The 22,992-nt window shown below is 46.4% G+C and overlaps 1 protein-coding gene across 6 annotated transcripts in view; it reads right to left on the bottom strand.

Moving 5' to 3' along the window:
* Positions 1-682: 682 nt before the first annotated feature.
* ZNF541 (zinc finger protein 541) overlaps positions 683-22,992 on the bottom strand; it is a 43,441-nt gene continuing 21,131 nt past the window's right edge. For 5 of the 6 annotated variants that reach the window (XM_025849974.2, XM_073886656.1, XM_073886657.1 and 2 more), the window contains 9 exons: positions 22,043-22,367; positions 14,181-14,244; positions 13,418-13,560; positions 12,891-12,994; positions 11,408-11,483; positions 10,736-10,824; positions 1,898-2,038; positions 1,537-1,718; positions 683-1,424 (listed from right to left, as the gene is read on the bottom strand). In XM_025849974.2, coding sequence (XP_025705759.1) covers positions 1,256-1,424; positions 1,537-1,718; positions 1,898-2,038; positions 10,736-10,824; positions 11,408-11,483; positions 12,891-12,994; positions 13,418-13,560; positions 14,181-14,244; positions 22,043-22,367 — 1,293 coding nt within the window. In that variant the 3' untranslated portion in view covers positions 683-1,255. The remainder of the gene's footprint in view (positions 1,425-1,536; positions 1,719-1,897; positions 2,039-10,735; positions 10,825-11,407; positions 11,484-12,890; positions 12,995-13,417; positions 13,561-14,180; positions 14,245-22,042; positions 22,368-22,992) is intronic. The other variant, XM_073886658.1, reaches the window with a different exon arrangement.

The following is a 22,992-nucleotide window of genomic DNA, read 5'->3' as shown; positions in this document are numbered from 1 at the left end:
CCCCCCGTTCCTGGAGACACAGCCTGAGTGTCCAGGAAAACTGTGGCCATTTTCCTTCCAGCTCTTGGGGATCAGTGGAGAAAGAGCATGGGCTCTGCCAGTGGGACAGGAGGGGCGTCCTGCTAGGGGCTGCTACAAGCTCTCCTGGCTCTTCGGAAGGGACAAGAGGGAGGGATGGGCTCTCTTCCCCGCAGCCTCCCAAGGTCTGGGTGTTGGCGTAGGAAGAGGTGGTTTTTGTTGCTGCGGCAGCCGACAGGCTGAGGCTCGCCCCTGTGGGTGCACCTGACTTCACAGCTGAGCCACGGGAGCCACCACGCATCCCGACCCCGGCAGCCCATGCTGCCTCCCCTGCTCCCGTGGCCACGAGCATCCCCACAATCAGTATCTCAAATCACCTTTTCACTCATTCATCACTGCGACTCTCTCACTCGGACAATGGAAGTCCCACAAGGGGAGGGGCCTTGTTCCTCCTGTGTCACTGTAGCCCCACTGCACAGACTGGGCGCAGTCGGTCGGGCTTATGCTCTATGGTAGGTGCTTACTAAATGCTGGCTGGGTGAGTGTACGAAGCCCCCGGCTCCTCTCCTCTGGGGCCGGGACTCAGCTTACTCATCTCTGTGGCTCCAGCGAGTAGCAGGGGCTCAAAAGCCTTTGTCAGATCAACAGGCCGGGGAAGCCAGAAGACAGCTGCTCAAGAACCCAATTTAATAAGATTTACAAGTCGACACGTACAAAAAAAACCTAACAATGTACAAGTCATTGCAAGACTAGGGACTGAATCTGGAATGCAGAGAGACTCCCCTGGTGAGGGGGCCCCAACATGTTGGAGATCTGAAAGTATCTTCCCACTGATTCTCTACGTCTTGGCCTTATCTAACAAATGTTAACCAAACCCCAAAACTGAGGCAAAGATTTAAGAGCTACCCAGATCTACCTTGTTCCAACCCCCCCGCCCCACCTAAGCCTCCCTGCTCTAAGAGGAGTGGAACTGAAAGAAAGGAAGAGACTAATTAAAACCGAAGGAGATTGGAGACTCTGGCACCAGCCAACAGCGGTCTAACGACTGGGGGCTTCTCCTGCCTATTTATGGCCAAACGCCCACGTTTCCACGCCAGGCTGGCAAGTGAGGGACCGTAAGGGTGGGGAGGAGGCAGAGGGGTACCCCAAACCCGCTGGAGAGGCCAAGGGGAAAGGTGACGAGGCTGGAGGCCCCCATCCAGACTGGCTTGCCCCGGTTCCCTCCACCCCACCCCAATCACCACTGCAGGGGGCCGATGTCAGCCCCTATCTCTTCCTCCTCCTCTTCTTCCTCCTTCAGCTGGAAGGGCTTCACAGGCCACTTCACCCTGACGATGGGCTCCACATGGTCCTGAAGCCGGTGGCGCTTCATGTGGGCATTTCGACTCTTGATTTTGTCGAACACCCTGAGAAGTCACCAAAGGACACAAGTCAGAGCAGGGGGAAGCGGACTGCCCAAGGGCCGCCAGGGGGGCTGAGAGGAGGTGGTGTGGGCACATCCAGGGACAGGGCTGATACCTCTCACACTCTCTGCAGGGAAAGACGCCTTGGCCCTCCACACTCCCCGGTGGCTCAGGGGTCCGCTTGGGGCCGGCATTTGGGCTGGAGTTGAGAATGGACTCCCTCCTGTAACTCTTCGTCTTTATCTTGAACTCAGGAGTGGGACGGTGGCTGGGCCTCTCCCGAGGGCTGCAAATGACCTGCAGAGGAACAGAAATGACGATGGAAGGGTGCCAACCCTCCACCCTTCTCAGGGAGCCTCTAGGCTGAGCAGGGAAGCCCTTCCCAGTGGGCGCCCTTCCCCCTTCCCTGACTTGGATGGGCAGTGCCATCCCGATCTGCACCGAACTCCAGCCCCACCTTCCCCTGGACCTTCTACCTTTGCTTCTGTCCTGTCTGCCTCATCTGGTTCTCTCTTGACCCTCTTTTCCAGTCCTGGGGCTCGGCCACAGTCAAACTTGATCATTTTTTTCCAGATGTAATAATACTCAACACACTGGGCTACAGTCTTTGTCTGAATCTAGTGAAGGAAAACAGAAGGCGGCTATGGGCAACACCTCACGAGCAGCCTCAAGTGTCGCCATGACGCCCTAAAGTCCCCTCCCCATGGGGCCAGTCACTTTTTGAAAGCCTTCCTGCAATGTCTCTCTGTGTCAGCCTGGCATGCCCCTTCACTGCAAGGGGCAGAGAACCACAAAGTCCTCACAGGTGGCGAGGGGTTCAGAGTGAAGCCACCACAGCCAACACTGGCTAAGCCCTGCACACCCAGGGGGCAGGTTCATCTCAGGGATCCTCCCCTATGGGAAGGTGCACTGGAAGGCATATTACAGGGATGCTCGTGGCGCCATCATGCCTAGGAGCCACGTGTTTGCCAACTGGGACTCATGAAAGCAGAATGCCCTGAGGCAGTGGGGGGCCACACAGCCTTTGCGACAGTGAGGCAGGGCCCTGAAGTCCAGAGGGAAGTGGCCCATGAGAGAAGGAAGAGGTTCTGAGGGCACAATTTGATCCTGGCCATTTAGACCCCACCGTTTGCTCCTCCCTCCACTAAGAAGTGATTCTGTGACAATAAAATCTGTAAAAACAAAACAGGATGGAAAAGTTTATTAATTGCTCCAGAAGGAACATTTCTCAGGTAAATTCAATGGGCCATTTAGTATCTGGAGCTCACTTTTTTTTTTTTTTAAGATTATTTATTTGACAAAGAGAGATACAGTGAGAGAGTGAGCACAAGTGGGAGGAGGAACCGAGGGAGAAGCAGGCTCCCCACTGAGCAAAGAGCCAGATGCAGGATTCCATCCCAGGACCCTGGGATCATGACTTGAGCCGAAGGCAGACGCTTAACCGAATGAGCCACCCAGGCATCCCAGTATCTGGAGCTCACTTCAGAAAATACCTTCTCTGTGTGAATTTTTTCAGCTTTGTGTGTCGTCACAAACTAAGAGTCAAAATAGTACATCCCCTGCCCATCTAGGAAATAGTACTAAGTTTAAAAAAAAAAGCCAAAAAGTTGAACTTCTGCTTCCAAACAAGATGGAGCAATAGGAGGAGCTAGATCTCCCTCCCATCCCAAACAATGAAAAGACATAGACAAAATATAGGAAACAGTGGTTGGTAAAACCCTAGGCATCAGTCAAAAAACATCTTTCTGAGAGGTAGAAAATACACTACCACCTTGGGAGAGTTTCCAGACCACGGCCCAGGGGGAGGGACCAGCAGATTCCTGAGTTGAGAGGAGCCTAGTGCCTGGGGAGACCAAGGTGGCGAGAGTCCACAGGACAGAGGACAGCAGAGCAGACAGCAGCACGGAGAAAAACGCCAGAGATCTGGACAGAGTTCCCTTCACGGATTCAGTGAAGTGGGTGTGAAGAGACAAGCCAATGCTAAGTAAAGATCCATCTGAAAGGATCAGAGGGAAAGGTGTCTGTGGCTCTCAGTGGCCAGGAACGGTGCCTGTCTCCACCAGCTGGGGGTGGAAAACCTCCTAATTCATGGGATACTGGTAGAGTAATGAGAAGGGTTATCACCTCAGAAATGAGAAATAATTAGCTGTAAACAAAAAGCTGTTCTGGTACCGCCTTAAAAAACCTAAAGCAATACCCAAAAGGAACAAGTTGTTTTCAAGTAACTGTGCCAGAACAAAGGTCAAGAATATTTATAAGATGCAAAAATATCCAGCACCCAACAAGCTAAAATTCACAACGCCTGGAATCCAGTGAAAAATCACCAGGCATGCAAAAAAGCAGGAAAATATGACATATAATGAGGAGAAAAATCTATCTGTCAAAATCAAGCCAGAATACTTGCAGATGTTAGAATTAGCAGGGAAGGACATTAAATTTATTATGTCTGCATAATATTTGATCAAAAATTTAAGTAACGACATGGAAGATATGAAAGAGACCCAAAGAAAACTTTTAGGGATAAAAACCATAATGTCCGAGAGGAAAACTGCACGGCATGGGATTAATGGTAGATTTGGCACTGCAGGAGGAAAGATGAGTGAACTTGAAGATACAGCAATAGACACCATCCAAAATGAAACACACAGAGGAAAAACAGATGGGAAAAATGAAAAAGAGCATGAGTGAGCCATGGGGCAAGTGCAGAAAGCCACACACACACAAACACACACAGTCAATGGAGTCCTCGAAGGACAAGGGAGGGACACAAATATCTGAAGAAAGAAGGCCAGATTTCCCCAAATTTAATGAAACCTACAAACCCACAGATCTAAGAAGCTCAACCAACCCCAACCACAAGAAAAAAAATGAAGAAAACCATACTGAAGCACATCATAATAAAACTGCTCAAAACCAGGGATGAAGAGAAATTCATATAAACAGCCACCAAACAAACAAACAAACAAACTACATGTTTTATACAGAGAAACAGAGACAAGAAAATCTGTACATTTCTTGGTGGAAACAACAAAATCAAGAAGAAAATAGAGCAACATCTTTAAATGACTTCAAGAATTAAAAAAAAAAACAACAAAAACCTGTCAAACTAGAATTCCATACCTAGCAAAGACAGCTTTCAAAAATGGAGGCAAAATAAAGACTTTTTTCAATACAAAGAAGCTGGAAAAATCCATGACCAGCAAACCTGAACCACAAAAAGTGGTAAAGGATTCGCATCTATTTCTTTCTGGAAAATGATGCCAGATGAAAACATGGATCCATACAAAGGGATGCAAGCGCAGTAAAAATGGTAACTATGTGGGTAAAAATGTAAGACTTTGTATTTTAAATCTCTCTAAACATAGTTGGCTGTTCAAACAAAAACAGTAACAAGGTATTGAGGGGTTCGTAACATATATAAAAGGCGTGACAATCACAGTATAAAGGCCAGGAGGAGAGATGGAAGCCCGCTACTCTGTGGTTTTCATTCTGCACATGAAGTGCTATCAAATCACTTGAAGGTTCGACAGTGGTAAGTTAATGATGCATAGTATAAACCCTAAAGCAACCACCAAAATAATAAAGAGTTATAGCCAATAAGACAATAAAGGAGATAAAATGGAATCCTAAAACTTACTACATTAATCCAAAAGAAGGTAGAAAAATTGCAAAAAGGAGAAACAAAGAACAGATGAGTCAAACAGAATATACACAGCAAGGTGATGGACTTGAACCTAACCATCTCAATAATCACGTTAAACGTGCATGGTCTAAATACACCCTAATTAAAAGGCTGGAGGGGCACCTGGGTGGCTCAGTTGGTTAAGCGACTGCCTTCGGCTCAGGTCATGATCCTGGGGTCCCAGGATTGAGTCCCGCATCGGGCTCCCTGCTCAGCAGGGAGTCTGCTTCTCCCTCTGACCCTCCCCCCCTCATGCTCTCTCTATCTCATTCTCTTTCTCAAATAAATAAATAAAATCTTTCAAAAAAATTCTAAAAAAAAATTTTAAAAAGGCTGGATATTTTTTTAAAAAGCATATAACAGAATATTACTCAACTATAAAAAGGAATGAAATCTTGCCATTTGTGACAACATGGATGGATCTGGAGAGTATAACGCCAAGAGAAATAAGTCAGAGAAAGACAAATACCGTATGATCTCACTCATGTGTGGAATTTAAGAAACAAATCAAAAAAGAAAAAAGACAGTTAAGACAGATTCTTTTTTTTTAAAGATTTTATTTATTTATTTATTAGAGAGCGAGAGAGAGAGAGAGAAACAGCATGAGAGGAGAGAGGGTCAGAGGGAGAAGCAGGCTCCCCACTGAGCTGGGAGCCTGATGCGGGGCTCGATCCCAGAACTCCGGGATCATGACCTGAGCCGAAGGCAGTCGCTTAACCAACTGAGCCACCCAGGCATCCCAAGACAGATTCTTAAACACAGAGAACAAGCTGGTGGTTCTCAGATGGGAGGTGGGTGGGGGGAGGGGGAAATAGGTGATGGGAATCAAGAGCATGCTTATTTTGATGAGCTCAGAAGTGCTGAATTATTATATTGTGCACCTGAAACTAATATAACACTCCATGTTAATTATACTTCGATTACAACAAATAAAAAAGCACCATCTAATACATGCTACTTAGAAGAACACACTTTAAATATAAAAACACAAATAGGCTAGGGCGCCTGGGTGGCTCAGTTGGTTGAACGACTGCCTTCGGCTCAGGTCATGATCCTGGGGTCCCTGGATCGAGTCCCGCATCGGGTTCCCTGCTGAGTGGGGAGCCTGCTTCTCCCTCTGACCCTCTTCCCTCTCGTGCTCTCTATCTCTCATTCTCTCTCTCTCGAATAAATAAATAAAATCTTAAAAAAAAAAACACAAATAGGTTAAAAGTAAGAGGTTATACCATGCAAACATCCATTATAAGAAAGTTGGGGTAGTTGGCTATATAATAGCAGAAAAATAGATTTCAGAGCAAAGAATAATACCAGGCATAAAGGAAATCATTTCATCATGATAAAAAGGTCAATTAATCAAGAGGACATAATCCTACATGTTCATGCATCTAAGTCAGAGCTTCAAAATACACAAAGCAAAACCTGATAGAACTATAGGGAAGGGGCGCCTGGGTGGCTCAGTTGGTTAAGTGACTGCCTTCGGCTCAGGTCACGATCCTGGCGTCCCTGGATCAAGTCCTGCATCGGGCTCCCTGCTCTGCAGGGAGTCTGCTTCTCCCTCTGACCCTCCCCCCTCTCATGTGCTCTCTCTCTCATTCTCTCTCTCGAATAAATAAATATTTAAAAAAAAGAACTACAGGGAAAAATAGATCCATAGTCACAGCCAAATATTTTAATAACCCATTCCCAATAGTTGCTAGGGCAAAGAAATGGTAAAGGGATGGAAGACCCAAACCACATTATCAACCATCTTGAACTGATATTTCTTTTTTTTTTAAGATTTATTTATTTATTTTTTAGAGAGTGAGAATGAGAGAGAGAGAGAGAGTGCATGAGAGCGGGGAGGGTTAGAGGGAGAAGCAGGCACCTTGCCGAGCAGGGAGCCCGATGCGGGACTCGATCCCGGGACTCCAGGATCATGACCTGAGCCGAAGGCAGTTGCTTAACCAACTGAGCCACCCAGGCGCCCTTGAACTGATATTTCTGGAGCTCCAGCCAACAGCGGCAGGATACACCTTCTTCAAGTGTATTCAGGACATCTACTAAAATGTAGACCATATTCTGGGCCATAATCAAGGATCAAAAAATTTAAAAGGATTTGAGTCATATGAAGTATTTCTCTGACCACAGAGACATTAAATTAAAAGTCAGTAACAGAAGAACTCTGGAAAATCCTAAAATATCTGGAGACTAAATAACACACTTCTAAATAACTCATAGGTCAAAAAAGAAATCAAAAGGGAAGTGAAAACGTATTTTGAACTGAATAAAAATGAAAACCCAACATATGTATCAAAGCAGTACTTTGAGGAAAATTTGTAGCACTAAATACCTATATTAGGGAAGAAGAAAGGTTTCATATCAATGATCTCAGTTTCTACCTTCAGAAGCTAGTAAAAGAATAACAAATTAAACTCAAAGCAAGCAGAAGAAATGAAATAATAAACAGGGGCGCCTGGGTGGCTCAGTCGTTAAGTGTCTGCCTTCGGCTCAGGTCATGATCCCGGGGTCCTGGGATCGAGCCCCGCATCAGGCTCCCTGCTCTGTGGGAAGCCTGCTTCTCTCTCTCCCACTCCCCCTGCTTATGTTCCTGCTCTCCATCTCTCTCTCTGTCAGATAAATAAAATAAAATCTTAAAAAAAAGAAATAATAAACAGCAGAGCAGAAATCAATTAAATAGAAAAAAAATCAACAAGCCAAAGCTGGTGTTCTTGAGAAAATCGGTAAAACTGGTAAATCTATAGCCAGATTGGTCAGGAAAAAAAAGACCAATTACTGATATCAGGAATGAGAGAGGTGACATCCCTATAGTCAATGAATATAAAAAGCACAATATGAGACTATTATGAACAATTTTAGCCAATAGATCAGACAACTTAGAAGAAATGAACAAATTTCTCGAAACAAAAACTACCAAGAAGACATGGTAATGTGAATCGCCCTACATCTATGAAATAACCTGAATCTGCACTTCAAAACCTTCCCACAAAGAAAACTCCAGGCCGAGGTGGCTTCACTACCAAATATTTAAGGAATAAATAAAGCTAATTCTAAACAAATTCTTCCAAAAAATTGAAGAGGAGGGAATACTTCCCAGCTCATTCAATAAGGTCAGCATTACCCTGATATGAAAGCCAGACAAAGATATTACAAGGAAAGAAAGCTACAGACTAATATCCCTCACAAACACAGATGAAAACTTCTAAACCAAGTATTAACAAATAGAATCCAACAATATATATACAAAGGACAAGACTCCGGGACCAAGTGGAGCTCATTCCAGAAATGTGAAGTTGATTTAACAATCAAAAATCAATATAATTGGCCATACTAAAATAAAAAAGAATAACCATATGAGCATCTCAACAGATGCAGAAAAAGCACTATCAATACAACCCCATATCCTTTACTGATACAAACTCTCAGCAAACTGGGAATAAAAGGAATTTCTTCAACCTGATCAGCAACATCTACAAAGACCCCACAGCTAATGTCATACTTAAGAGGGAAAATAGGGGCTGGTTTCCCTCTAAGATCATGAACAAGTCCAGAAGGTCCACTTTCACCATTTCTACGAACAAGGTACTGGAGGTTCTACAGTGCAGTGAGGCAAGAAAAAATCAAAGGCATCCAGATTGGAAAGGAAGAAATGAAACTGTCTTTATTTGCAGATGATATAAATCAACAGTAATAAAGAGCATGCTAACAGCTTAACAGTAGACAAATAGCGGGCGCCTGGGTGGCTCAGTCGTTGAGCGTCTGCCTTCGGCTCAGGTCATGATCTCAGGGTCCTGGGATCGAGCCCCAAATCGGGTTCCCTGCTCGGTGGGAAGCCTGCCTCTCCCTCTCCCACTCCCCCTGCTTGTGTTCCCTCTCTCGCTGTGTCTCTCTCTGTCAAATAAATAAATAAAATCTTAAAAAAAAGTAGACAAATAGATCAACTGAACAAAATGGACAGCCCATAAATAAACACATACATATATGGCCAACTGATATTTGGCTGAGGTACAAAGACCGTTGAGTGGAGAAAACGTAGTTTCTTCAACAAAAGGTATTGGAACGATTAAATATGCATATGCAAAAAAAGAACTCCAACCATACCTTGCATATCAATCCAGAACAGGTCATAAATCTAAACGTAAAACTGAAAACCATAAAACTTCTAGAAGAAAACGTAGGGGAAAGTCTTGATGACTTTGGGTAGGCAAAGGTTTCTTAGAGACTCCACCAGAAGCATGGTCCATAAGAGAAAAATTAATAAACTGAGCTTACTCAAAGTCTAAAATTTTTCCTCAAAAGACACTGTTGAACCAAAACTGAGAAGTCAGAGACCGGGAACAAACATCTGCAAAGCAGGTATCTGGATGAAGAGCTTGTGTTCGGAACAAATAAAGAACTCCCACAGTTTAATAAAAATACAAACACCCCCCCAAAAAACATAGGCAAAGGATTGGGAGCAGACACCTTACCACATGAGGCACAGTGAAAGCAAACAAGCAGGTGAAAAGATGCTCAGCATCGTTAGTCTTCCAGGAAGCGCAGGGAGAGAACGCTCTGTGCTCATTAGAATGGCAAAAAGAAGCCTGACGGTGGGGTGTGCTGGGGAGGGCGTGCAGCACCAGGAACTCTTGTGAGCTGCCCATGGGCACGTGAAATGCTACGACCGCTTTGGATAAACATGTGGTGGTTTCTTCAAAGTGAAACATGACACTCGCCATATGATGTACTCATTCCCCTGGCTAGGTATTTACCCCGCAGAAAAACAGTGCTGGTCCTTGAGAGCCCTGTACGTGAATGAGTGTTCACGGCAGCTGTACCTATAATTGCTGATATCTGGAAACCACCCAGGTGGCAACAGGTGAAAGATTAAATAGATGGTGGTACACCCACACAATAAAACATTCCCCGGCAATGAAAAGGGGTGAAGGACTGCTACTCAACAACACGGATGATCTCACTGATGCTAGGTGTAAGCAGAGCGCACATCGTATGACGATTCCATTCATAGAAAACTCTGGAAAACGCAAACTAATTTACAGTGACAGAAAGGAGGCAAGGAGTGGACTAGGGACAGGGGTGGCAGGAAAGAGGACCGAGGGGCAGGGGGAAACGTGTGCGGGTGACTGATGTGTTTGTGATCTTGACCTGCGTGAATGGTCTTGTAGGTGTATAAATACACGAAAACATCAAATGTTACACTTTGATTATGTGCAGTTTTGTGTACATCAGATTAACAAAGGAACAAAAAACCCAGCAGGATATCCAGTGAGGTAGGATCTCAGCCTTTCATAAGTATGCGCACGTATGCGTGTGAGATGTGCACGGGCAGTGCAAAGCTGAGGCACACAAGCAAACAGGCCAAGGTTAGCCACCAGAAGGAGGGCTGTGGGGAGGGGCATGGAGGCCTTTACCGGAGCATTTCTCAAGTTCAGAATGGGAGCGTTCATTTATTTGAGCACTGAGCATTGATGCATTTCTGGACTGTTTGGAAGTGTTCACAACAATGGCGTTTTAAAATTATGAACCGTTTCTGAGACTAGCAGAGCGTCACCCCCAACAGGCCCTTCTGCTCTAGTTCGGCTCAGCTGCGTGAGGCGAGGCCCTGCCTACACCAGCGCACCCACATTCACTTTACCGTCTTATGTATCATGTAAAAGTCCTTCTTGTGGGCACAGAATGCCTTCTTAAAAAGCCTCTTCTCCATGGGGGTCCAGATGTCTGAACCTATTAGAGAAAGAGCCAAGCACGGGGGGGGGGGGTGGGGGGGGGCAGGACAGGGCTGATGTGCAGACCACCCTCCTTTTTAAAGCTGCCATCACTAAGCATAGTTATGTGTCAAACATTCTGCTAAGCCCCTTATTTCCTTTATCTCCCACAATCCTGACAAAAACCTTAGCAGGTAGGGCCCGTTAGGATCTGCACTTTATGGAGGCAGCCACGGCTGGCACTAGTTGAGGGACTTGCTGAGGCTGGGGGAGGGCCCCAGACTGCCTGACTCCAGGGCTGGCGCGCCCCACTGCTGAAGCTCAGCCTGCCTCCGCCTCCCCCTGGCCAGGGGCATCCCCTTCCAGGTTGGGCACAGCCCACGAGGGAACCACCGGAAAGGGAATGGTAGGACGCAACTAGAAGAAAACATGCCACAGAGTCCCCCACCCCACCCCAGCCCGGAAGAGGAGAGGCCTTTCTGGAAAGACAGGCGAAGACCCCAAGAGAACTCCCAAAAGGCACAGGCAAAGCTTGCTGTTGGGACTGACTGTTCACAAGGTCTTGCCTGGCAAAAACCACACCCACAGCCTCGCCCAGTCACCTGTATAGCGGTAGTCGGCCAGTGGGTGAGTCTGCGGCTTCTGGGGTCCTCGGAGTAAGAGGGTCTCCAGGGCAATCTGGAACGAGAGGAGTTGCAGGCTACTTTACAAAGGGATGCAATGAAGAGTCTCCCTCCATTCCTTCCTTCCTTCCAAAGACACTTCCAGCTCTCCCTAAGGCCTTCCCTAGCCCTACTACCCGGAGTGTGGTTGGTCCACGGACCAGCCACCACCTGTAAACCACTTGTGGCCCCGCAGACTACACCACTAAGCAGACTGCTGAGTGCAGCTGACGTAGATTTCTCACGGCAACGTGCTCCTGATGCAGGAGACAGTGTGTGGATTTACTCTGGTGCGCGCTCCTTACCATCAAGGACCAACATTTGGAATAGCACTGCCCTTGCCCACTGCCCTCCTTTATTTCCTTCATAGCACTAACGATTATCCAGCCATCTTCTAAAATGTACTTCCTGTTTTGACTCTTCTAAAATGTAAGCCACAAAGAGAGGGATTTTGTCCTGCTCCCCTGAGGAACCACAGTCAGGTCCTGCCAGGGGATCTGTGGGACCCAGCACAAAATGAAAACGGCCCTTGTTCAAAACTTATTAAGAATTTCAAGATGGCAGCAGCAGAGCATGAAACCAAGACTGGGGCCCCCAAGCCGGCCCTGGCCCCAGTGCCACCACATTACCAAGCATTCAGTCGAACCCCATAAAGATGTGTTGATCACTCTGCTGAGCACCTACTACGTGCTGGCCGCTGCCTCTCGGCTCAAGAAAAAGCATGACCGTGGCACTGATTCTTGGGGACCGACCTCAGGTGATGGGACTTTTCCTCTCTCACTACTCAAGACTGTGAAGAGGGTCCTTGGAGGAGGCAGAGGCTGTTCTACTGCATCAGAGGTTTTCATACACGGGTTTTAATTTATTTTTTATTTTAAAAGATTTTTATTTATTTATTTGAGAGAGACAATGAGAGAGAGAGAGCACACGAGAAGGGGGAGGGTCAGAGGGAGAAGCAGACTCCCCGCTGAGCAGGAAGCCCGATGTGGGACTCGATCCCGGGACTCCAGGATCATGACCTGAGCCGAAGGCAGTCGCTTAACCAACTGAGCCACCCAGGCGCCCCATACACGGGTTTTTAATTGAAGAGAGAAAGCTCAATAAGTAAACCCGATTAGCACAGGCCCCGAAATGATGGGTCTCCTGGGCGCCAGCTGCCCAGTGCCCCGGAGATGTCTCCGAGGACCCCAGGCGTTGTTGTCGCACCACACAGACAGCTGACTCACCGAGCCCACAGCTGCAGCTCACAAGGACCACACCAATCCCAAAGTCACCGGGACGAAGGAGAGTGGCCTGCCTTCACTTTTCGTGAGCTGCCAACCCCCAAGCAGACCGCACACGGCATGCACCTGCTGGTCCCGGCCCCAGGAGAGAAGGGGGCTTCTCCAGACTCCCCCTTGCCCTACCCCTGCCTCCACTTCACCTGAACGTTGCCCTGGGCTTCGTGCAGGCAGTGCAGAGCGAGCTCCAGGTTGGTGCCCCCTCCCGGCATCACGCTGGAGCAGGCCACGTTGCAGAGCTCAGTCACTGTTTCCGGAGAGCGGTCCCAGCACAGGGGGTGAGAGGAGACACAAGGAGTCAGCGAGCTCCAGGGAGGAGACTTCCCCGACAGCACAGAGAGGGGGCTCCTTGTCACCGGCCTCCTCACGTCTCAGCTGAAAGCGGGATGAGGGAAGGAAGGGAGAGACAAGGAGGAAGGGCACAAACCCTGCTCCTGGCACTTGCTCTGAACAGCCTGGCTGGGCTTGCGTGAGAAGGCAGCTGGGGGCAGGGGAGTGCGGCTCAGGAAAAGCCACACAGCACCAAGGGCGAGCCTTCCCCACCCCCTCACCCCGGGGTATTGCTTCTCAGCCGAGGGGAGAACTGGCAGAAGTCCTCAGACATGGCGGGGGGTGGGGGGTGGTGGTGGCGGCAGGGCCCTCGGGAATTTGGGCCCCAAATCTCAGCAACCTCTGTCCTGCGTTTCTGGGTTGGTCGTCACATCTCCCCATGGCTTCCAAACCAGAGAAGCTACGTGCTCATCAACTCCAGCCAGCGATCTCTCCTGGAGCTCTGGGATCTCAGCCTGAAACCGGCTTCCTATGTTGATGTGTCTGAAATGAGGCCACACACACAGACGTGCAAGACATACACATGTGACCAAGACGGGAAATGAAACAGAGATGGGCGGTGTGCCCCGGTCTCCGGCTGCAGCCCTGCCATCTGCCAGACGTGTTCAGCGTCCATCATCCCTGACAGAAATGTGCAGGCATTCCAGAAACCTCTCAAGGGGGGACTTCCTTCCTTCCTCTGGTTTTCCTTATTGCTGTACCTCCGGCCTCAGGAGTCACTTTGGGTCTAGGGCAGGGGAGGTATACGCTTACAGCCGGCATGCTTCTACACCCACGTCCATACTGATCGAGCCACATTCCACGGACACTCGAAAGTCTTGCGTGGTGGTACCACCACCAATTCTACGTAGGACCCCAGGGTCCTGGGCATTCTGTTCCTCTGGCCCCAGCTACGGTATGTCTGAACAGAAAGAATACTGAGGGAGCTTCCCACATACACGCACAGAAGTGCACCACTTCTCTCTTAGGGAGGCTCCGTAGCTAGACCGGATCCCCTATGATGAAGGAGCCCCTGGGAAAAACGGACACTGGCCCGCAGGGAGGTAAGAGCACCCCCACTTTGGAAGGACCCACCCTCAGGTGCTAAGTCTGTTCCAACTCACGGTTCAATGCTGATCTTGGTGTCATCCTTTACCATGCAAATGCCAAAAGAGCCATCCACTTGATCTAGAAAACATACAACAACAACAAAAAGTCTCAAGAAGACTGACCGTAAGTGATCTGGGGGACCCCTTCTGCCTGCCTTTGCAGAGCAGCTAAAAGCAGGCTCTTTAAAACTGCACGGTAGGGAGATTACTCAAAAAATTAAAAGTAGAACTACCATAAGATCCAGCAACCCCACTTCTGGGTATTTTTTTTTAAGATTTTACTTATTTTTTTGACACACAGAGAGAGCCAGAGAGCAAAAGCAGGGGGAATGGTGTAGGGAGAGGGAGAAGCAGGCTCCCCGCTGAGCAGGGAGCCCCAAGTGGGGCTCGATCCCAGGGCCCTGGGGTCAGGACCTGAGCCAAAGGCAGACGTTTAACCAACTGAGCCACCCAGGTGCCCCCCCACTTCTGGGCATTTATCCAAAAGAACTGAAATCAATCTCTCAGGGATATCCACACTTCCATGTTTACTCAGCATTATTCACAACAGCCAAGTGGAAACAACCTAATGTCCATCGACAGAAGAGTGGGTAAGGAAAATGTGGTATTTACATACAACGGAATACTAGCTAACCTTTTTTTTTTTTAAAAGGAACCTTCAATATGCAACAACATGAATAAACCTTGAGAACATCATGCCAAGTGGAACAAGCCAGTCACAGAGAAGGAAATACTACATGACTCCACTTATGTAAGTATCTAGACTAGTCCAATTCAGGGGCGCGTGTGTGGCTCAGTCGGTTGTGTCTGGCTCTTGGTTTTGGCTTGGGTCATGACCTAGGGGTCCTGGGATCAAGCCCCACAACAGGCTCTGCACTCGGCATGGGGCCTGCTGGAGATTCTCTCCCTCTCCTTCTCTCTCTGCCCCTTCCCCCCACCTGCATGCATGCTCACTCTCTCGCTCTCAAAACAAATAAAAATCTTAAGAAAATAGTCCAATTCATATAATCAAAAGTGGAATGGTAGTTGCCAGGGGCTGGGGGTAGTGGAACATGCGTATTTACTAATCAATGAGCATAAAGCGTCAGTTAAGCCAGATGAATAAGCTCTACGGCTCCACTGTACAATGTGGTACCTATAATCAACAATGATGTACTGCATACTTACTCATTTAAGGGGGACTCATGTTAACTTATGATAAAACACAATTTTTTAAAAAAAGATTTATTTATTTGAGAGAGAGAGGCAGGGGAGAGGGGCAGAAGAAGATGGAGAGAGAGTAACCTAAGCAGACTTGGTGCTGAGCATGGAGCCTGATGTGGGGCCCGATCTCACAACCCTGAAATCATGACCTGAGCTGAAACCAAGAGGTGGTCACTCAACTGACCGTGCCACCCAGGTGCCCTGATAACACACAATTAAAAAGAAAAAAAGATTGCACGGAGGGATTGGACTTCTAAAAAGCAGAGTAAGGAACTAAGCAAGACAACAAATTAACTGATAAAAATTATTTTTAAAAAAGAGTAAGTTAAAGTCTCTGGAAGTTGTCCTAAAGGCATACAGCATTTTAGAGAATACTATTTAAGGGACACCTGGGTGGCTCAGTTGTTAAGTGTCTGCCTTCGGCTCGGGTCATGATCCCAGGGTCCTGGGATTGAGCCCCGCATCGGGCTCCCTGCTCAGCGGTAAGCCTGCTTCTCCCTCTCCCACTTCCCCCGCTTGTGTTCCCTCTCTCGCTATATCTCTGTCAAATAAATAAATAAATAATCTTAAAAAAAAAGAAAATACTCATTTAAGAAAATGACCAAATATTGGTAAGAACAGTGAGAGTCTGTGGCATCTGCCTGTCACCCACCCAACCCACAGCTCCATGTAACAGAAGCTCTACCTGGAGTGCCCTACTCTAGGCAGGTGCATCCAAGGAGATGGACCCCCTCTCCCTGCAGTATCCATGCTTAAAGAATTAAAGGGAGATAAGATGATTTCTCATCAAAGACAATACCATTAAGAGAAGATTTTAAAAAAGAATCAAATGGAAATTCTGGGGTTAAAAGAAAGTACAAGAACCAGGGCGCCTGGGTGGCTCAGTCAGTTAAGAGTCCGACTCTTGATTTCGGCTCAGGTCATGATCTCAAGGTCATGAGATTGAGCCCCGCATGGGGCTCTGTGCTCAGTGGGGAGCCTGCTTGAGATTGTCTGTCTCCCTCTGACTCCCCCCCACCAAAAGAAATAAATCTTCAAAAAAAAAATCACAATAGGGGCCCCTGGGTGGCTCAGTCGTTAAGTGTCTGCATTCAGCTCAGGTCATGATCCCAGGGTCCTGGGATCGAGCCCTGCATCGGGCTCCCTGCTCCGCGGGAAGCCTGCTTCTCCCTCTCCCACTCCCCCTGCTTGTGTTCCCTCTCTCGCTGTGTCTCTGTCAAAAAAAAAAAAAAATATATATATATATATATATATATCACAATAACCAAGATGAGGCTTAACAGCAGATTTCAGTTGGCAGGAGAAATGATCAGCAAATCTGAAGATAGATCAATGGAGATTATGTAATCTAAAGAGAAAAAAGAATGGAGAAAAATGTTGTGAGCCTCAGGGAAATGAGAGACATCATTAAGTGCAGCAAAATACCTGTAATGAGAGTACCAGAAAGAGAGAAGAAAGGGACGAAAAAACACGTAAAGTATCATGGCATTGATACAAGAGCTGAAATCCTCCCAAATTTGGTAAAACAAACAAACGATATAATCCAGGAAACTCTATAAACTCCAAACAGAACAAACACAAAGAGCTCTACATCTAGACACATCCATCATAGGCAAAATGTTGAAAGGCAAAGACGAAGATCTTGAAAGTAAAAAGAGAAAAACAACTTGTTTCATGCAAGAGCGCCCCAGTAAGATTAACAGCCGACTTCTTGTCAGAAACAATGGAGGTCACAAAGCAGAAGGATAACATATTCAAGTTGTTGAAAGTAAAAAACTGTCAACCAGGAATCATATCCAGCAAATTACTTTTCAAAAATAACTGTGAAATAAAGTCATTCTCAGATAAATAAAAATTGAGATTTGTTGCTATTAGATCTGTCTTATAAGAAATAGTAAAGGTGGAAGGGCACCCGGGTGGCTCAGTTGGCTGAGTGTCTGATTCTTGGTTTCAGCTCAGGTCATGACCTCAGGGTTGTGGGATCGAGCCCTGCGTCGGGCTCCATATTCAGTAGGGGGTCTGCTTGAGATTCTCTCTCCCTCTCCCTTTGCCCTTCCCCCCACTCTCTCTCTCTAAAATAAATAAATCTTTTTAAAAAAGAAAATGTAAAAGTGGAATATCATTCAGTCATAAAAAGGAATGGAATACTGACACATACTGCAACATAGGTGAAACCTAAAAACATCATGCTAGGAGACGGTCACAAAAGACCACACATTGCAGGAATACATGTATATGGAATGTCCAGATTAGCCAAATCTATAGAGACAGAGAGTAAACTAGAGGTTACCTACGGCTGGCGTTGGGGGACAGGGACAGGAGTGGCTGCAAATGAGTGTGGGGCTTCTTTTGGGGGTGATGACAATGTCTGAAACTTGATGGTAACAATGGTTGCCCAGTTCTGTGAATGTGATAAAACCCACTGTATTACATGCTTTAAAGGGTAAGTTTTATGTAAATTATATCTCCATACTGATAAGAGACAACTAAGAAAGTTCTTTAGACTGAAAGCAAATGACACGAGATAGTAATGTGAATCAAAACAAAGAAACAAAGCGTGCTGGTAAAGTTAACTATATGGGTAATTATAAAATTATGATCACGTATTTCTTTTCTTATTGACTTAAAAAACAATTGTATAAAACAGTATGTATTGTGGGCCTATAAAATATAGAAATATACTATATGTGGCAAAAAGAGCACAAAGGAGTTGCATTAGAGTAAAGAAATAATAGCCCAGACAGTAACTCGAATCCACAGGAATAAATGAAGTTATCAGTAATGGTTAATGAGAAGGGTACTATAACAAACTCTATAAATAATGCCTGTTTTCCTTTATTCTCTTTTTTTATATAACATAAAATTATATAAAGTAATAATTATGACAGTATACTTCTGGGTTTCTATTATCTACATATATATATATATACATATAACACTGTTATATGCATATATGTAACAATAATAGCAAAAGGGTTAGAAGAAACAGAATTAGATAGCAATGTTCCTACACTTTATTAAGTTAATACACAACTGAACACACTCTGATAAATTAAGATGTATGTTTTAAGTCCTAGAGCAACTCCTAAGAAATGACTAAGGGAAAGTGAAAAATTAATTAAAGGAAGGGATGTGTTGTACAAGAAAATACTCAATACAAAAGAAAGCAGACAAGGAAGAACAGAAGGAGAAAATGCCATGAGACATATAGAAAATAAAAAGCAAAATGGCAGATATAAATGCAACTACGTCACTGGAACATTAAAAGAGAATGCTTAAACAGACCAACCAAAAGGCAGTTTGTCAGACTGGATAAAAAAATATGACCCAATTGACGCTGCCTGTAGGAGACCTGCTTTATTTTCAAAGACACAAACAGGGTGAAGGTAAAAGAACAGGAAAAACCATACCAAGCAAACAACAACCGTAAAAGACATGAAATGGCTATACTAATGTCAGGCAAATTCGACTCTATTGTTTTTTAAAGATTTATTTATTTTAGAGAGAGAGAAAGAAAGAGAGTGGGAGGAGGGGGAGAGGGAGAGAGAGAATCTCCAGCAGACATCTGAGTGTGGAGCCCAACGCCGGGAGATCTCATGACCCTGAGATCATGACCTGAGACGAAAACAAGAGTTGGATGATTAACCGACTGAGCCACACAGGTGCCCCTGCAAATTAGGCTTTAAAACAAAAAATATTACTCAAGAAAATAACAAAATTATTGTAATAATGATAAATGATATCATACCATAATGGTAAAAGGTCAAGCCATCAAGAAAATATGGCAATTATATAAACATAATGCACCTAAAACGGAGTCCCTAAATACACAATGCAACAAATGACAGAAGGATAAAATGAACAATTAAAAAATAATAGTTGGAGGGGCGCTCGGGTGGCACAGTCCATTGAGCAAATGACTCTTGGTTTCGGCTCGGGTGGTGATCTTGGGGCTATGGGGTCGAGCCCTGAGTCGGCCTCCATGCTCGATGTGGAGTGTGCTTGGGACTCTCTCTCCCTCTCCTTCTGCCCACCCCCCTAAGCATGCATGTGCACACTCTCTCTCTCAAATAAATAAATTAAAAAAAAAAACTTGGAAATTTAAATACTTTCAATAATGCATAGGACGACTAGGCAGAAGATCAACAGGAAGTAGAATACTTGAACTAACTACACATAGCGGATATCTACAGTATATTCCATCCACCATCAGGAGAATATTCTTCTCAATTACACATGGAACGTTCTCCAGGACAGAACATATTCTAGTCCATACAAATGCTTCAAAAAATGTAAAAGCACTGAACTAATACAAAGTATGTACTCTGACCACAATAGAATTAAATTAAAAATAAATTTAAAAAAGGCAATTTGGAAAATTCACAAATAGGTGGAAATTAAATGACACACTCCTTAATAATCACTGTATCAAAAAAGAAATCAGAGGCACCTGGCTGGGTCAGTTGGTTAAGTGTCTGCCTTCAGCTCAGGTCATAATCTCAGTGTTGTGGGATCGAACCCCGAATCGGGCTCCCTGCTCAGCGATGAGACTGCTTCTCCCTCTCCCTCTGCCCCTCCCCACCCCCACTCATGCTCGCTCACTCTCTCTCAAATAAAATCTTTAAAAAAAAAGAAAGAACAAAGAAATCAGAACATACTTTGAGATAAATGAAAATAATATAACATATTAAAACTTGTAAAATGCAGCTAAAGCAGTGCTCTGAGAGAAATTTATAGCTGTAAATGTCTGTATTAAAAAAGAAAAAAGGGTGCCTGGGTGGCTCAGTCATTAAGCGTCTGCCTTCGGCTCAGGTCATGATCCCAGGGTCCTGGGATTGAGCCCTGCGTCGGGCTCCCTGCTCAGTGGGAAGCCTGCTTCTCCCTCTCCCACTCCCCCTGCTTGTGTTCCCTTTCTTGCTGTGTCTCTGTCAAATAAATACAATCTTAAAATAAAGGCGGGGGGGAGAAAAACCTCAAATCATTTATGGTCAATTGGCTTTCCACAGGGCGCCAGGCCAATTCAAAAGGAAAGGAACAGTATTTTCAATAAACGGTATTGGAACAATAGATATCCACATGCAAAAGAATGAATTTGGACTCCCACCCTACACAATATATACAAGTTGAAATGGATCAGACATGAATTTAAGACTTAAAATGACACAACTCTTAACAAGAAAACACAGAAGAACATCTTCATGACTTTCGCTCAGGCAAAACCTTTGATACAACACTGAAAGCACCAGTGACAGAATATGAATTGGACTTCATCGAAATTAAAAACTTTAGTCCTGGGGCACCTGGGTGGCTGAGATGGTTAAGCGTCTGCCTTCAGCTCAGGTCATGATCCCAGCATCCTGGGATCAAGTCCCGCATCGGGCTCCCTGCTAGGCGGGGAGCCTGCTTCTCCCTCTGCCTCTGCCCCTCTCTCTCTTTCTGACTCTCATGAATAAATAAATAAAACATTAAAAAAAAAACTTTAGTCCTGCAAACAAGACCACAAATAAAATGAAAAGACCATGCCCAAAATGGGAGAGAATTTGCAAACCGTGTATCCGATAAAGGGCTTAATTCCAGAATATATAAGAAACTTTAACAACAGAGTAATAAAAAGATAACAACTCAATTAAAAAAATGGGAGAAGGATCTGAAAAGATTACAAATGGACAGTAACTACACGGAAAGATGCTCAGTCTCAATAGCCATCAGGGAAATGCAGATTGAAACCACTGTACACATGCTAGGATGGTTATATAAGAAGAAAGATCACAAGTGTTGACGGGGATGTGGAGAAGCTGAAACTTTCATACGACACTGGTGGGAATTTAAAATGGGTCCGTCATTTTGGAAATGGTCCAGTAGCTCCTTAAGTGGTTAAACCCAGAGCTACCCTATGATCCAGCAATTGCAGTCCTGGGAATATACGCGAGAGAAATGGAAAACATATGTCCAACAAAAACCCGTACATGGATGTTCATGAGCAGCATTATTCACAGTAGCCAAAAGACAGAAATGACCCAAATGCTCACCAACTGATGAATGGACAGATAAAATGTGCTACGTCCAGACCATGGGATATTATTGGGCCATAAAGAGGCATGAAGCCGTGGCATGTACCATCACGTAGATGAACATGGATGCTAAGTGAATAAACTAAACACAAAACGTCACCCACTGTAGGATTCCAATTATACAAAATGTCTAGAACGGGCAGATCCATAGCAAAAGCAGATCAGCGGTTGCTCAGGGCTGGGGAGATGGGGGCAATGGGGTGCGTGTGACTGCATGGGTACGGTGCTTCCTCCGGGGGTGACAAAAATGGCTTAAAATTAGATGGTGGGATGGGCGCACAACCCTGTGAGTATACTAAAGAAATACCATGTACTTCAAATGGGTGATTCATATGGTTTATGAATTCTATTCCGGCCAAACTGTTAAAAATTACTCAAAGGGCAGGCAGAAGGGTGGACAGGCTGAACAGTCTCTGTATTTTCTTTCTGGCTGTAAAACTCCAAGCACCTGGAAGGCTGCCGGTCCCAGAGGGTGCTGGGATACCTCCGAACAGCGGCGGGACTCACACACCAGGCACAGCCACGGGCCGGAGAGAATGTCTGGCCCCCAGCAGGCCCGCCACACGCGGAGGAGAGACCATAATTATGCCCAGCGTCACTCACCAAGCATGTTGCTGATGAGTTTGTCGGGACCGGCATGAGCAGAGGTGGAACAGAGGGTGTTGAAGTACAGCCCTGAGCCCTCCCGGATGGGGCTGAGCATAGGGGGCGGCGTATAAGGAGAGCCCTGGAACAGTCCCTTGAGGAGGCAGTCCACGAGGAACACTGGAGACCGCAGACAGCTCTGGTGGCATCCTCCCAGGCCCGGCTCCCCAAATGAGGAGGGTGGAGGAGGGGCGAACGATGCCTCGGGCTGGGGGCGCTTCTTCCGCTTCCTATGCCGGCTGCTCTCCTTGCTGTCTCTCTCTTCCCCGTCTTTCTCTTGTCCCTGGGAAAGAAAAGAGTTCAGGACTCAGGGGATCGCCTGAGGCCACCCACCACACGGCTCGGCCTTCAGGATGGCAGGAGAGTGGGAAAAGAGAACGGACTCCCGACACAGAGGGACACCACGCCTGGGACCCTCAGAAGAGGGAGCCTAGCAGGGCCCCCCGCGCCTGAGCCTGACCCCAGAGCCTAACTAAGCCGCTGGAGCCCTCCCCTGCACCCGTGCCCTCAAGGACAGGCCTTGATGCAGGGCAATCTGGGAACAGGTGAGGCCAGTTTCAGCTGTTAAACCGCCTGGCCCTGAGAGAGTGGGGGCTGGACACGGCCACAGCATGACCAGAGGAAATACAGCAGCAGGTCCCGTGAGACGAGCAAAGGCATCCGAGCACCTCATCCCCGCGTCGAGCACGGGCTCGTCCAGCGAGACCCCCCAGTATGGGCTGAAGAGACCGGTCACTTGAACTTGGAAGGCTCTCTCACCTCCACACAATCTCCCCTCCTCCCCGCCAGTCCCACTCCTCCTCTCCTCCAGGTCTCAGCTCCCACACCCCTCCTCCAGGAAGACCCCCCTGACCTCCTCAGGCGGTGTCCCCGGTGCGCCCTCAGGGTGCCCTCAGCTCCCTTCGCTC

The sequence above is a fragment of the Callorhinus ursinus genome, unplaced genomic scaffold (assembly GCF_003265705.2).
Source record: "Callorhinus ursinus isolate GAN/ISIS: 27379988/994484 unplaced genomic scaffold, GSC_fseal_2.0 scaffold71, whole genome shotgun sequence".
NCBI lineage: Eukaryota > Metazoa > Chordata > Mammalia > Carnivora > Otariidae > Callorhinus > Callorhinus ursinus.
Note: the sequence above shows the minus strand (reverse complement) of the source record. Positions and strands in the feature narration are given on the sequence as shown.